The 16,966-nt window shown below is 46.7% G+C and overlaps 1 protein-coding gene across 1 annotated transcript in view; it reads right to left on the bottom strand.

Annotated features, from left to right (window-relative positions):
• The window catches only part of EFCAB6 (EF-hand calcium binding domain 6), a 322,393-nt gene that overhangs the window by 115,399 nt on the left and 190,028 nt on the right, over window positions 1-16,966 (bottom strand). The window contains 3 exon segments of the mRNA XM_006866905.1: window positions 8,170-8,402; window positions 13,393-13,526; window positions 14,866-14,980. Of these exon segments, the coding sequence (XP_006866967.1) occupies window positions 8,170-8,402; window positions 13,393-13,526; window positions 14,866-14,980 (482 nt within the window).

Raw genomic sequence — 16,966 nt, 5'->3', positions numbered from 1 at the left:
AAGCTCGAAGAAAACAATGTTCAAACACATCATAACCAAATTGCTGGAAACTAGTTAGAAAGAGGAAACCGTAAAAGCAGCGGAGACAAATAACACATTACACACAGGGGGAAAATACTTGAATGATTTCAGATTTCTCATCAGAAACCAGGTAAGCCAGAAGATAGTGAAACAACATTTCTGCAGTGTTGAAACAAAAGAACAGTCGAACCAGAATCCTAAATTCAGCAAAAAATATCTTTTAGTAATGAAGGAGAAATAAAGACACTGTTAACAAAGAAATGGAGAAAACATTGAAGTTGTTAAAGACTTCATTTGTTTCGATTAACCATCATCACTTATGGAAGCAGCAGCCAAGAAATGAAATAACAAATTGCCTTAGGTAAATCGGCTGCCCAAGACCTCTTTAAAGTGTTCAAGAGCAAAGATGTCAGCTTGAGGACTAAAGTGTGCCTGACCCAACCCATGGTATTTTCAATAACCTCATATGAATGTGAAAGCTGGACAATGAATAGGGTAAACTGTAGAAGAATTGATGCATTTCAGTTGTAGTGTTTTGGCAAAGAATATTAAAAGTACTACGGAATGCTCAAAAACATACAAATCTGAATTGAAAGACTATAGCCAGAATGCTCCTTAAAAGGCAGGGTGGCCAAACCTCACCTTTCATACTTTGGACATATTAGCAGAAGGGATAAAATCAAAATCAAAGGGACATAGTCTTATGTTCCAGTGGTACATCATGGAGAAGGAGATCATGCCTGGTAAAGCGGAGGGTCAGTGAAAAAGAGGAAGACTCCCAATGAGATGGATTGGCACAGTGGCAGCTGTACGATGGGCCCAAGCTAACAGTGCTTGTGAGGGTGGCGCAGAACCAGACAGCATTTCGATCTTTTGTGCATACATTCACTATGAGTCGGAACTGACTAGACGGCATCTAACAATAAAGGAAAACTAATAAAGTTGGTCTCTAGCAGACCTGCTCTAAAGGGCATGCTAAAGTTAGTTTTCCAGAGAATAAAAATGACAAAGGAGAAACTAGATGCTTTAAAAACTATAGAAAGAGCAGCAGATGGAATATACTCAGTCTGTTGTCATGGAGTAGAACTGCTCCAGGGGGTTCCCAAGGCTGTCCCTCATGTGCCTCATCTGTCCCCAACAGAGAAGCTGGTTAGCAGCTAATTGCTTAACCACTGTTCCACCAGGTCTCCACGGTCAGTATCTGCTCCTGTTATTGTTAAGGACCGTGGAGTGGGTTCCAACTCACAGCGACCCCATGCACAGCAAAAAGCACCACTGCCCAGTCCTATCCTATTTTCATAATCTTTGCCTCTTTCAGCAAGCAAGGTCATGAATTGTTAACTGGTCTTCCTCCAACCCTGACGCCACGTTTTTCTTCATGTAATTCAGTTTCTTGGGTTATTTGTTCAGCATACAGACTGAGTAAATAGGATGAAAGAATACAACCCTGGCGCACACCTTTCCTAATTTTAAGCCATTCAGTGTTCCCTTGTTCTGTTCGAACAACTGCCTCTTGGTCTATGTACAGGTTCCTCATGAGCACAATTAATTATTCCAGAATGCTCTCTTTCTCCACAATGTGGGTCATAATGTGTCATGATCCACAGAATCGAAAACCTTTTCATAGTCTATTTGTTGTTGTTGTTGTTAGGTGCCATCAAGTCGGTACTGATCCATAGCGACTTTATGCATAGAAGAACGAAACACTGCCCAGTAGATCCATTTTGGAAGAAGTGCAACCAGAGTGCTCCTTAGAGGCCAAGATGGCCAAACTTCGTCTCTTATACTTCGGACATATTGTCAGGAGGGACCAGTCTCTGGAGAAGGAGATCATGTTTGGTAAGGTGGAGGTCATAGTCAATAAAGCACAGGTAAACATCTTTCTGGTATTCTCTGCTTTCAGCCCAGATCCATCTGATGTCAGTAATGATATTCCTTATTCCGCGTCATTTTTTGAATTATCTTTAGCCAAATTTTATTTCCATTGGGCACAAATATGGATTTCTTCCAATCAACTGACCAGGTAGCCATCTTCAAACCTGCCAGAAGTTCCCTGAAGACCTTTTCCAGGGTCACTATTAGCTCGTAATGACTGGTAGGCACTTAACAATAACAACAGTAAAACATACTAAATTATTACTTATTAATTGCTCTCAATTATACTAAACAAAACACTACAGAGACTAAAGAAATAAAACAAAAATACTATAAGACTGCCTAGCAAGATGATGAAATAGTGAAACAAATCACAATTATACTCTCTTTACAGTTTATGCGCTGTTCAAAATAGTAGTGTGACTCAAGAAGTTATTTAAAAAAACAGTGAAACTATATTTGCAAACTTCTTCGGTTTCCACTGAACAGTCAAAAATGTAGACAACCGACAGAGGAAGTGAACTGCATCTGGGGCTGAATGTGAAGGAGTCAGTGCTGGCGGTGAAACCAATTGTAGATCAGCAGTCTAGTCAGCGAGCCCTTAGCTGAAAGAGCCCTAGAGGAGCTTTCGTAAACACAGCAACCCACCCACGTGTGAATGACATCTTCTTAAAGGAAAAAGGGGTACTGGTAGTTTCATCCAATGAGTCATCCAACGGGAAGGGTCCGACCCTGCAGCACTATCTGGAAGAGCCAGGAGCACCTAACTCTGCTCAAAGGATACATGACAGGTCTGAATTCTGTTATCTTTTGCGATGTTCTTACAGCAAAATGTGTGTAAATGTTCAAGGCGAGTATGTTTTGGGAAAAAAATAGGTAATATAGGAAGCAAGCAAGTTTTGGAGTCATGATTTGAATTGGCATTATAAATCTAAAAATTAAAAAAAAATGATTTGCATTTGTGAAAGCAAACAAGATGAATGAACTCTCTTTAACAGTATCACGAGCACTCAAAAGTTTTCGAAAGCACAGCATTTTGATGAGGTTAGAGAAAAGCGAATGCCCAGACAGCAGAGGGACACAACTGAGAGGGCCGAAGGCTTCAGCTCACAGAAGGGATGGTGTCCCGCCTGGGTATGCTTGGCAGAAAGAGGGCCCACCAGCAGGGTGAGAGAAGACAGGCCCTTCCTTCTCCAGGCAGAGTCACAGACCCACAAACCCCCGCCCCGTCATCTGAATGAGTCACACCTCTTCTCAAAGCCCCCACTATCCCGGCATGTGTATGAATTCTTCAGACGGACTTACTTAGTGACTAAAGGACGTGAGAGGACATGTCTTCATGAAGCACCCCAGTCTGGCCCATGAGAGGGCTTCTGGTTTGATCTCAAAGCTACCTCTCTCCCAGGCCCCTGGAGCCCAAGACAAGTCTCACTGGGCTCCGTTCCTCCCATTGCAGTCCATGCCCCACTTGGGGGCTGCTGAAGGATCTTTGAGAAGCATAAAGATGACCTCCTCACTCCCCGGGGTCTGCGGCTACAGAATGAAGTCCTCAGTGGAGCTCTGGCATGGCCCCGCTTCCCTGCAGCTCCCCTCTCCCCCTCAAGACAGGCTCCTGTCCTCACCCTCTCCCATTCACAATGTGGCCCAGATCCACAGGGTCCCTTCTCTGTGCTCTGGCCTTGAATGACGTTTACCACAGCCTGCATGATCCAACTACATGTCTCCACTCTGTCTAATCCCCCCAGCCCTGCTGCACCCCTGGGACCCACCATTCATTCTTCTATATGTTTTTTCTTTTCTTTCCAGTTTTATTGTGTGTGTGTGTGTGTATGTATGTAAAAAACACATGCAGCAAAAGAGATACCAATTCCACGAATTCCACATGTAGTTAGTGACTTCTGCTGAGTACCCATTCTCACCCTCCCTTTCCAAATGACCCGCGCCCCCCACCATCGACGGACACTCAGTGCCCCCTCCTCCACTCAGCTAACCTTTCTCAACGTTGTCAATTTCATCACACAGAGACAAATCTTAGAAAGAGCCCGGTGTTCAAGGTTGACACAGTTGACCGAGCGGTCTTTTATTTAAGGATACCGTTTCGTTCTGCAGTCCTGGTGTGGTGCTGAGGATCGGCACTGGACTGCTAACCACGAGGTGGGCAGTTCAAAGCCTTTAGCCACTCTCTGAAGCCCAATACAGGGTCACTATGAGTCGGAACTGACTCCATGGCATCTGACAACAACATTGCCTTTGTGCCTGTTCATGTCCAACTGTGAAGTCTTTAAAGGCTGCGTCTGACTCTGACTCATTCCTGCCCTCCCTGGTCCTAGGACAACCCTTAGTAAACACAGACTGAATCATTCAGTGCGAAAGAGAAGGCTGCGTCATTTGAATGGAGGACAGTGTCTGGGCCTTGACATTTCTTATGTTCATTTTCCAGGAAAACACAAACAAAAAAGCACAGCAAAACCAAATTCCTCCCTCGGAGTCTGTTGTAATGTGAGGCAATCAAGTCCCATAGTCAAGCTCCTCAGATCTGAGTGACTGGAAGCAGGTGTCCAGCTCACGTGTTCCATCATCACTTCTTTGCTTTTACAGATTGGACAGAAATGAAACCGTGTTGAAACTGACTTACGGTGACCCTACGCATAACAGAACAAAACAATGCCCAGTCCTGGGCCAACCTCACAATTGTTGCCACACTTGAACCCATTGATGCTGCCACTTTGCCAATCCATCTAGCTGTGGGCTGGGGGTCTTCCTCTTTTTCTCTGAACCTCCACCTTACCCAACGTGATATCCTTCTCCAGAGACTGGTCCCTACTGACAATGTGTCTATAGTATGAGAGACGAAGTTTGGCCATCGTGGCCTCCAAAGAGCACTCTGGCTGTACTTCTTCTAACACAGATCTGTTGGTTCTTTTGGCAGCCCATGGCACTTTTAATATTCTCCTCCAACACCATGACGCAAAAGCATCAATTTGTCTACGGTCTTCCTTATTCACTGTCCAGCTTTCGCATGCATATGAAGTGATTGAAAAAAAAATGACACCTACTTTCCCATAAACTGTGACTAGGGGAAAAAAGAGCAGCTTGGTGTTGTGACCCCTGATCTGAAACAGTGCCTTAGGGAGGGGGTGTTGTTGCCCTCCAGGGAAGCTGCTCCTGTGTGGGCTTGCTGGGGAAGCTCAGGGCAGCAGGGTCTCACGGTTAGAACAATACCCAGATGTCAGGATGATGTCACCTTATTACATCAGACAGCACTTCAGTGACTGGTTGAGGGAGCGCTGTGGCACTGTAGGATAAGCACTGGAATACTAACCACAAGGTTGGCAGCTCAAGCCCACCTGCTGCTCCCTAGGAGAGTAATGAGGCTTTCTGCGCCCCTGAAGATTACAGCCTTGGGAACCATCTACGTGGCTGCTGTGAATCTGAACTGAGTCAACGACACGCAGTAACAATGACCGCTGGCTGAGGTGGGACTGAACAGTGACTATGTTTACAGGTGTGGGTTTTCAGTGATCATGGGGAGCTGCAGAAGGGGTGGGCAGCCACCATGCTAGATGTCAAGGCCAATCACCACCTCAGGAGGACAAAGTGGGTGGCACAAGCAGGACAGTAGGCTGGACCTGACAGTCTTTTCCCCACCGTAAGGGAGATTGGCCTTGGTGGGCCGGGGTCTGGGAAGGAGCCTTGCCTGGGGTTGGGGTGTGGTAGGACAGGGTCCCTGCATCTTGGAAACAGGTGGCAGAACAAACTTTCATCAGTTGTCCCGTGGTTGCCCACACTTCCGCCTCCTGCTTAGACAACGAAAGGAGGCGGGAGGCAGCATGAGTCCCCAGACAAAGGGCAGTGCCCTCCTGACAAGTATTGAGTAAGGCCACGCTCACGCTGCAGGAGACACCACGTCACAGAGCACATGTGTCAGTCTCTCCGCCCCCACAAAATGCATGTCAGCTTGGTTGGGCCCTGATTCCCAGATGTTTGGCAGTTTTGTGGTGATGTCGTGGGGCAGTTCTGTGATGTTGTGTGGCAGTTCTGTGATGATGTCGTGGGGCAGTTCTGTGATGTTGTGTGGCAGTTCTGTGATGATGTGTGGCAATTCTGTGATGATGTCGTGGGGCAGTTCTGTGATGATGTTGTGGGGCGGTTCTGTGACGATGTCATGGGGCAGTTCTGTGATGATGTCGTGAGGCATTTCTGTGATGACCCCTTGGCGAGAGCCATATTAATCAAGGAATTGAAATGAAGGGACGGCATATTAATCAAGGAATTGAAATAAAGAAATGAGACGACGGGGACCCTGCGCATGAAGAGCTCATTGTTCTAGCAAAGCAACAATGATTGTTTCTTTGGATGGCAAAGGCACAAAGAAAAATTTTTATACAAAGGCCCCTAGTTAATTTTTCTCTTTTTGAATCATTCTCTGATTTATTCATGATTTTATTAGTGTTCCTTTACTTTAGATTTTGACTCTCCTACACGGAAACCCTGTACAGGGTCGCTATGGGTCGGAACCGACTCGAAGGCACTTAACAACAACAACACTTTAGAATGTTTTTATTAAAAGTTAGAAGGCATATATTAGCTACATTTATTCTACTTATAATCATAGGTAGTTTTAATACTTATATTAATAATGTTCTTAAGACTGCTAGGAGACAGGATTTGTCAGTTGAATTACTACCAGCTTAGGTTTAGCGATTATAAACATTCTTCTTGTAACCTTAGTTCAAGACAATAAAGAATTCTTAACTAGACCATGAATAAGAGCTATGAGTACACACAGATATGTAAATAAAAGGTTTAACTTAGATGTTCTTAGATTGATAAGGGAAGTTGTTTTTCATGGCCTCAGTCTTGTAGATAAGTGATGTTTTTGTAGGCTAGAAGCAGATAGTGTATGGAGGGAGTTGACTGCACCCAAGATTGATGATTTAACGAGACTTAATAGATAGAGGTTAAGAAACATATGTAAAGGTTAACTTGCTCCTCAGGGAAAAGAACAAAAGCTATTTATGTAGGAACAAATGTTTAACCAAGAGGTTACAAGAAAGCAGGATGTCACGTATGCTCTGATGTAATGTTTTAACTTCTTATCCCTGATGTAAACTTAAGGGTCATAAACCATGAAGAATGTGCCCCCAGAATAGATTGTACTTTGAAGGCATTGAGTGCTATGAAAGCAATGTTTTTTTGTAACGGTATATAAGGTGGTTGTAAGATAGAATATGATATGAAAGATCTTGAATTCATCACGACCCACTGACTCTGTGTGATTTCTTTTTCCGCCAACGCCACATCCTCCTTCGGAACCCCTGAGTAAGTCTGCTGAGGCTGGCCCCCAGCAACCCCTGTGATGGGATCTGATGAGCTCAGCCACTAAGAGGACTGAAGGTGGGCTGCAATCCCCTCAATCTCATCACAACCCTGATCTGATGTCAGGGAATTTCCCAGGCCAGTAGCAGCTTTCATCTTACACGAGATGAAGGAGACAGAAGTGAGCACAGCTCAGAGAGACCTACTGCCACCCAAAGAAAAGAGGCAGGAGTGGAGTGTGTCCTGTGGGCCCGGTGTCTTTGCTGAGATCCCAGGGAACGCTGAGGCCAAGGCCCATGGAGATCTCCATGAAGGAGACCAGGACCTCTCCCCCAGAGCCCGTGCTCTGCATCTGCACTCCTAGCCTCCTGCCTGTGAGAGAACACAGCTCTGTCTGGGAAAGCCACCCCTGTGTGGGATTTCCATTATAGCAGCACCAGAGAACAAGACAGACTGGAAGCTTCACATACAAGTCAATGCAAAGTTCTTAGAGGCTTCATTCTCAAAAGGCTGAGCAAAAAGTCTCTCATGGGACCCCGCACTGATAAACAGTAACAGATGCAAGTGGAGGTTATGAATGGATGCCCAGTGAGATCAGACATAAACGATGCTCACACGTGGGTGACACCTCTGCTTTCTAATCTGCGCTTGTATGTTCCAACCTTTTGACAGATGCCTCAGGTGAAAGCACTCAGCTGTTAACTGGACGCACGGAAGTTGGAGTCCACTCAGAGGAACCTTGGAAGAAAAGTCTGGCTATTTGTTTCTGAAAAACCAGTCCCTGAGAAGTCTCTGGAACCCTGCTCTAATCTGACCTACAGGGGCTGCCCTGGTCCTGGTGTCATCTCTCTCACACATTATTGCTTCTAATTGGCATCTCCATTCGGTGTCTCCCCACAGGGACCTGGTAGGAATACAGGACTCAGGCTGGCAGACCCTGCTGCTGCCCCTTACCTATTGAGTCTCTGGGGCGCGTCTTCCGTCCCATACGCCCCCTTCTCACACAAATTCCGGAACTCGCGGAAATTGAGAGTGAGGCTGAGCTTCAGGCCCAGGAGCTCCAGGAATCGCACGAACTCCTTGTCCCGCAGGTTGAAGAGCAGGTACATCAGCAGCCTGTGGAGGTCCTGCATGCTGATGATGCCGTCCCGGTCCGTGTCCATCTTGAAGAAGGCGGCGTACGGGTCCTGCAAACAAAGCGCGCGCATCAGAGCGTGTGTCCCTCCAGAGCCCCGACAGCCACCGGCCAATACGGCAGGGGCAGGCTATCTGCAAAGACAGGAGGGGGCCTTGCTTTGGGGGTTTCCCTGCTCTAAGAAGAACCTTGCAATGCTCTGCTTCCGCCCAAGATATGACATGATGTGTTCTCCAGGTCGCTCTTTTAGAGCAAAGAAGCCAGGCATCTTTCCTTTTGGCTCCCACTAGCTCAGTTCGTGGTAGGGCCCCTTGTGACGGGAGCGTGGAGCTCTCTGGAACATGCGCACATCAGGATCCTGACATCTGACGTGGACTGTTTCCATATTAAGTAATGTTGCTGCTGGTTTTAGGGCTATAGCAAAACACACACCAAGTCAACCATGTCCCCATGTACAATCAGTGACGCTGGTGATGTTCACTGACTTGTACAACCTTCTCACCCGCCTTTTCTGAGAAGCTCCTCCCCCATCCACACCAACTCACTGTCTCCTAAGTTTCCTGACTAGTCTTTTGTTGTTGTTGTTGTTTTATTGTGAATTATATGATAGTTTACATGGGAGAACATTAATTTTACATTCATCCTATTGTATATTGTTTCATTGCCATGGTTACAATCCCCTCCATGCATCATCAACTAACCAAAGGGTAAGCCTGCCCCCCAAGTCATCAGCACACAGCCCCTCTCCCTCTCTGGGTCTAAAGTCCCCAGCCACTCCATCTCTCCATGTCATCGTCTCTGCCTCCATCTCTGGGTAGGTCCACCACTTGTCTGTCAGTGTGTCATACTGTGGTGATTTGCATGTTGCTGTGATTCTGGAAACTATGCCACGGCTATTTTAAATATCAGCAGGGTCATCCATTATGGACAGACTTCAGCTGAGCTTCCAGACAAAGACAGACTAGGAGGAGAATGGACTGCTTCTGAATGTTTACCCACTGAAACCCTTATGAATATCAGCAGAACACTGTCAGATACAGTCCCAGAAGATGACAGCACTATAAATAGCACCAGAATATTGTCAGATATTGCACAAGAAGATGAGCTCTTCAGGTTGGAAAGTACACAACACATAACTGGGGAAGAGCTGCCCCCTGAAAGTAAACCTGACTGTGATGATGCAAACGGAATAAAGCTTCAGGGACCTTACTATGCTGATGGCACACAGCACAACTCAAAATGATGAGAAACAGCTGTAAACATCCAATAATAATTAGAACATGGAATGTACAAAGCATGAACCTGGGAAAACTGAAATCTGTCAAAAATGAAATGGAACACATAAAGAGTTATAGCCTAGGAATCCGTGAGCTGCAATGTGGACCGGTATTGGCTATTTTGAATCACTCAATCATATGGTTTGTTAGGCCAGAAATGACAAATCTGTAAGGAACAACATTGCATTCATCATCAAAAAGAACATTTCAAGATCTATCTTAAAATACAATACTCCCGTTGATAAGATAATATTCATACACCTATAAGGACAACCAGTTAATACCATTATTATTCAAATTTACACACCAACCACTAAAGCCAGGGATAATGAAATAGAAGAATTCTACCAAATTCTTCGTCAGAAATCGATCAAACATGCAGTACTGATGCACTGAAAGTTACTGGTGAGTGGAATGCAAAAGTTGGAAACAAAGAAGGATCAATAGTTTAAAAATATGGCCTTGGTGATAGAAACGATGTTGGAGATGACATCCTAGAATTTTTCAAGACCAATGACTTCATTGCAAATACCATTTTCCCAACAACACCAACGGTGACTACACAATGGGCTTTACCAAATAGAATATAAGGGAATTAAATCGAGCGCTTATGGCAGAAGACACCATGGAGAAGTTCAGTAACATGAGCTAAAGCAAGACCGGGGAGGATTGTGGAACAGATAATCAATTGCTCATAGGAAAGTTCAGACTGAAGTGAAGAAAATTAGAGTAAATCCACAAAAGGTAAAATATGACCTTGAATATATTCCACCTGAATTAAAGATCATCTCAAGACCAGATTCGACGCATTAGACACTAAAGAAAAGACCAGAAGAGCTGTGGATGACACCAAGAGCATCAACAATGGAGCAAGCAAAAGACAAAAGAGAAAGAAAAGGCCAAAGGGATGCCAGAGGAGACTCCTATACTTGCTCTTGAGATTAGGGAAGCTAAAGTGATGGGAAGAAATGAGAAATTACGAGAGCTGAACAGAAAATTTAAAATGATGTTTGAGAAGACAAAGTCAAGTATTAATGAAATGTGCCAGGACCTGGAGTTAGAAAATCTAAATGGATGAACACGTTGAGCATTTCTCAAGCTGAAAGACCTGAAGAGAAAACTCAAGCCTTGGGTTGCGATATTAGAAGATTCTCTGGGCAAAATATTGAATGACACTGGAAACATCGGAAGAAGATGAAAAAAAAATACACAGAGTCACTAAGGAGCACAGTGGTCAGTGTGAGGACTAAGGTGCGCCTGACCCAAGTCATGCTATTTTCAAGAGTCTTATATGCATGTGAAAGTTGAACAGCGAATAAGGAAGACCGTAGAAGAAGCAATTCATTTGAATGATGGTGTTGGAGAAGAATATTGAAAACACCACGGACTGCCAGAAGGACAAACGAATCTGTGTCGGAATAAGTACAGTCAGAATACTCCTTAGAAGTGAAGATGGGGTGACTTGTCTCTGGACACACTGTCAGGAAGGATCAGTCCCTGGAGAAGGACATCCTGCTCAGTGGAATGGATAGGCACAGTGACAGCAGCAGTGGGCTCACACGTAACAACAGTTGCGAGGATGGCAGTGTTTTGTTCTGTTGTGCGTAGGATCACTATGAGTTGGAACTGACTTGAGCCCCGTAGCATAGCGATTATGCATTGGGTTGTTAACCAGAAGCTCAGCAGTTCGAATCTACCAGCCATGTTCCGTGGGAGAAAGATGAGGCTTTCTGCTCCCGTGAAGATTTACAGCCTTGGAAACTCTACCCTGGGTAGCTATGGTTAGAACTGACTTGATGGCATCACTACCACCACCAACAACAACAACACAGTGGTCAAAAGAGCACTGTGCTCAAGACAGACCTTTTTATGAAATGAGTTCAGCTACTCTTGTGATTTGGTTTTAAGAAGACTTCAGGGAATAATTTGTCTAAAGATGACCTCAGGGCAATTCAGGGGATCATCCATACTCCACAGCTCCAGAAAGTCTCGCGTCCATGAGAATTTGCAATTCTGTTCTGCACATCTCCCTTTTGGATCAGTGTTCTTCTATAGAATTTTTGATAAAAACGAATAATTTATAGGATTCCATGATGTTTGACAACTTCTGTGGCCACCAGAGTGGAAGACGAAGTGTACAGAGTGGTACAGCCACGGGCCACCCAGTGGTCAGCACTCTGCGTCGAGGACTCAGAAAAACACATCCCTGTGTCTGAACTTGGCACCCGCCACTTGGGAATACTGTCTGGACTCATTTATGCCACCTGCTGTACCGCAAGGACCCTCCCTCATTTTGCAGATAAGGAGACTGAAGCTCAGCGCCCACAGGGTGGCAGAGTGCTCAGCTCAGGACCCCCACCCCCACCCCCACCCCACCACCGGGTCATGCTGCTGGGGAACACAGCACGGACAGCCCTGGCTCAGCATCTCTGCTTCTCACTGTCCCTACTGCCACCGTCTCCCAGACAATCTGGTATTCTGGGGCTACTGCGCGTGTCTGTGAGTCCTTACTTAAGGCACACAGCAAGCACCTGACTCAGTGTCTAACGGAAATGTCTTGGGATTTCGTGGGCACCTCCTATGTGCAGTCGTCACTACGGTAAACACTGTGGAAATCGATCTAAAAGCTTCTGCTCTTGACTCTGAGGCCTTCCTGTTTGGCTGGGGAGGCAGACTCAGCATTTTCCAGTGCCTTTCTGCTCTTAATGCCTCCTGGTTTCCCCGAATGCCTGTCACGAAGCCAGGCTTCAGCCACAGAATGACCCCCACTCCCTCCAGCTCAGACCAGCAAGGGGATTCTCAGAGAGCCCTGTGTACTGGACGTTAGGTCTAGCTGGAGTCTCAGAGTTAGTCTCCGTGTTTACTCAGGCCTTGCATGGGGATGCTCAGAGTCCGACGGATCCAGCCAAACCCCTGCGAAATGGTCACCCTGAATATATTCATTTTGAAGCAGGAGTCCAGTCACCACAATGAATCTCTGATTGGCCATCAGTGTGGGGAAGATGCTTAAGAATGTAGGATCTCCCCTCATCTGTTGCTAGTCTCCCTAGATGATCCCCCAAACTGCCAACCATCTGCTTCCTCCACGTCCTAGAGTCTCCATCCCTTGGTCTCTCCCCCGGGACCCTGAGACCTGTTTTGTAGCCATTACTGATCAGCTTGGAGTCTTGGTGTGGCGCTGTAGGATACGTATTGGAGTGCTGACCTCAACACTGGCAGTTCAAACCCACCAGCCACTCCACAGAAACCCTATACAGGGTTGCTATGAGTCACAACCTACTGGACGGCTCTTAAAAACAGCAACAATGGTCCAGCTTATTAACCCAGCTCCCTGCCTTCCGGTTTCAGTCACCCTCCTTAGGCCACTGTGTCCCTGCCTCTGTGTCAGAGGACTGCTGTCTGGATGACTAGTGCACACAGCCCGTGCCTCGGTCCTCACGTCCTAAGGCCCAGCACCTTGTCTGCTGCGCCTTGCTCATGAGGCCTCATGTAGTGTTTGCTCCTCTTTCTGCCCAGCACAAGCTTAGAGTTTAGGATTCATTTCAGGGGTCATCTCCTCCAGGAAGTCCTTGATCTTGCCCCACACCCCAGAGCCCCCTCACGCTCCCCTCCATAGTTAGCCACGATGTGTACGACGCACCATGCATTTGCTGCTTCTGACAGCCACGTGGCAGAATTCCCTGGGCAGGGCTGCTTCCTGGAGCACCCAGCACTGAGCACAGATTACCAAAATGTGGCAGGTCGCAGAGGCCAGCCCTGACTCACCCGGAAGGACTCCTTCAGTCTCTTGGGGAAAAGCCTCAAGCATTCTTCAGCAGTTATAAAGTGACTGTCCATGTAATTTTTGGTCAGAATTGGACTTTGAACTGCGGTTGAGGCTGGCCGGCTCATTTCTGAATCTGAAACAGTGACAACAATTAGAAACCCTACCTGCCCCCCTCTGTATTTCTACCACAGCACCGTTTTCATCATTCTGACCCAAATTCTGAGAAAAAGCTACCAGGCATATGATTCTGCTCTGGAAGCTCAGCTCTAAGTGGTTAAGCTCAGTCTCTTTTCCTTCAATGTCTTAGACACATTCCTGTTTTCAGAAGGAAGAAAGGGCTCTCTGGACCCCAGCACATCTCGCACACACGCCGGTGCCTTCGTGTGCGGACTTGTCTGGATTCTCTGCCCTCCCTTGACGACAGGGACTGGGTCTCTGGCAGCTTGTCAGGCCCAGAGGCAGAAGGAGAAATTCTGCCTCTGTCAGTGTCCTAGAATCACTTTCTAAACACAGAAACGTGTGCCTCATCTAACACTGGTTAATTCACTAGGGATGCCGGCAGACGTCGGAGATACCAGGGTTCAGTTCCCAACCTTTGCAGGAAGCCAAAGTCTCAACCAGACAAGTCACATGATGTTTTGGTCTCTCTTGTACTGTCTATAAAGTCTGCGAGAGCATTATGCAAGAATCACCAAAACCTGGCACAGAGTCACAGGGGCCACATGCTTTCGGAAAACAAGGCGTTGATAGACTTGCTCAATATTGAGTTGCCCGAAACCCCCACATGTTAACAGCGCAGTATCTGTGACATGCGACAAAGTGAGGGTGCCTGTGTGCTAACCAGGTGTCTGCTCACAAGGGATCTTGCTCCCACAGCAGCTGCGCTTCCCGTTGACTCGGACCCTCAGGGAGCCTGTACATCAGTACAAATGCACTCACAGGGCTTCAAAGTGGCTGGATTTGGGGGAACTAGATCTCCAGGCCTTTCTTCCAAGGTGCCTCTAGGGAGATGCAAAATTCAAGCCTGCAGGAGCTGAGTGTGTTAGCCATTTGTACCACCCAGAGATTCAAATATTACGCTTCGTCAAAACCAAAGCCCAAAGCACTGCCATCAAGTCAATTCTGACTCAGAGAGACGGGAGAGGACAGAGAAGAGCCCCGTGGGGTCTCCGACTCATACGGGAGCAGAAATCCTCATCTTTCTCCCATGGAACAGCTGGTAGTGTCGAACTGCTGACCTTGCTGTTTGCAGCCCGATCCATAATCACTATGCTACCAGAGCTCCTAGTATGAACCAATTGGGTTTTAAGTTACTAGGAAACGAAATCAGGCAAAAATCGGCACAGTTGGCTGCTTCCGATCTCACCAGGCACACCGTTCCAACCTCAGGGCTTCTCCGCTTCAGCCCCAGCAGCCTGTGGCCTGGCGGGGCGGGACGCCTACTGTCCCTGCTGTGTCCCGAGATTAGCTACCTTCAAATCCTGTTGCAAAATCAAGGTAATTTATGCCTTCGTCTCTCAATCCTATCTTTGTGGCCAGCAGAGCGTACTGATCGTCATCCATGGGCATCCCATTCGCTTCCAGTACCTGGCAAAGGAAGAGAAGCCAGCAAAGAGACGGTCAGCTCGTCCTGGGGGCCACAGCTTGAGTCCTTCTTGCTCCTCAGCTGCTCAGCACTACACTGGGCCCAGACCTTGTTTGTTACTTGTCTGCTGCCACCCACAGGCTCCGAGGGTGGGGCTGGGGGCTGCATCCTGACCCCCAGCCCAAGGCTGTACTTGCTGAGTGAGTGAATAAAGGGGCACCCAAGCCTGGGCCAGGTCACCAGTCAGCCCTGGACACACTGTCCAAGAGATTCACATCTGGCTTTGTGAGGACACTGCTGGTTTTCAGATCTGGTAAGTTAGATTTATATATATATTCAAGGAGTCCCGGTATGGCGCTGTAGGATAAGCACTGGACCACAAGGTCGGTTTGAACTGCAAGGTCGGCATTGCAAACTCATCAGACGCTCCTCGGAAACCCTAAACAGGGTCGCTATGAGTTGAAATCAACCCGATTGCATTTAAAACCAGCAACGATATTCAAGGACACATGAACAAAATAATACCAGGCTGTTTGGGGAGGAAAACACTAAATTCCCACAAATGTGTCATTGAGATTTACAGTTTAAACCACAAACTACAGTGGCTTTTTTGGGGGGGTTGGGGTGGGGGAGGCAGCATTTATGGACACCCTGTTCTCTCCATGTTCTAGTCTACTCACTGAAACTTATTCATGAGACTTGCCTTAAAAAAAAATAACCTACTGTTTACAGTTTCTCTATGTGTGTGAGCATGCCCAGAGGGGAGGGGGAAGCTGAGCAAAGACTGAATCGGAATCATCTAGAAAACACCTTCTGAAGAGAAGTGGATTGATTGGCTGGGCTATTCAAGAGACCAATGATGTCACCACCCTTTGGCCAATGGGCAAGTCAGTTGACAACCCAGAAGGAGACCCTTTCCTGGCCCAGAGGACAGCTACAGGATGTGCTCTCTCAAGGAATTCATAGTTCCTGCTCTGAAAGGACCACATTAGAAGGTTCTGGATAGAGTAGTGGGAGAAAATGTGGAACAAAACTCAAAAATATAAACGAGCATGGAGGAACCCTAGAATGTGGCCCGTGGTCACCTTCCAGGTCTGGAATGGAACTCATCCTTGCAGCTCAATTTTCAGCCTAGCAGTAGATGGTCATAGAGGGGGAATCACACTAGTGAGGATCGCCCACCATGCAAATGGTCAGCAGGTCAGCTAGAAAGGGCAGCATTTACCCAAGGACAAAATTCAAAGGGGCGAGGAAAGGAGGAGGAGGGGAAACAAGAAACACAGGTTAGAAATGGGGCAAGGGATATTGCGCTGAGGGGATTGTAATCATCGAAATGAAATGAAGAATGTAATTTGTTGAATGTAAAACTGATTTGTAACCTTTCACTCAATTCTCAATAAAAACCTTAAAAAAAAAAAAAAAATCCATACTTGAAATAAGCAAACAAACAGGGATCTTCCTCCAGAAAAGGGCAGGGACCCATGGTTAATGGCTTGCCCACATAGCTAAGGGCAGGAGATGTCCCAGACAATTCGGTCATCCAGGACAGAGGGAGTAAGAAGGCTTTCTGGAATGGGTGTGCACAGGGCATGAGGTGGGCATGAGGGACGCATGGGAGAGTTCTTCATCTAAATCAGAGCATGTGATAGTACAGGAAGGCAGGGTGAGCCTGTGGGAGAAACGGAGGTCGGCCGGGGCAGAACAGGAGAGCATCACCACCTTCTTCATCACTGTCAGGTTTTTGCTGTAGTGGTTGTTAGGTGCCAATTCACAGTGACCTTATGCACAACAGGACGAAACACTGCCTGGTCCTGTGCCAGCCTCACAATGGTTATGTTTGTACCCATTGTTGCTTCCACGCTTTCGTCTTACACTTCGTCAGTGACTTTCCTTTTCACAAAGCATGAAGGACTGGGCCCTCCTAATAACATGTCTGAAGTATGAGACACAACGCCTCACCATCCTCACTTCTAAGAAGCATTCTGATT

The sequence above is a fragment of the Chrysochloris asiatica genome, unplaced genomic scaffold (genome assembly GCF_000296735.1).
Source record: "Chrysochloris asiatica unplaced genomic scaffold, ChrAsi1.0 scaffold00097, whole genome shotgun sequence".
In the NCBI taxonomy this organism is placed as follows: Eukaryota; Metazoa; Chordata; class Mammalia; order Afrosoricida; family Chrysochloridae; genus Chrysochloris; species Chrysochloris asiatica.
Note: the sequence above shows the minus strand (reverse complement) of the source record. Positions and strands in the feature narration are given on the sequence as shown.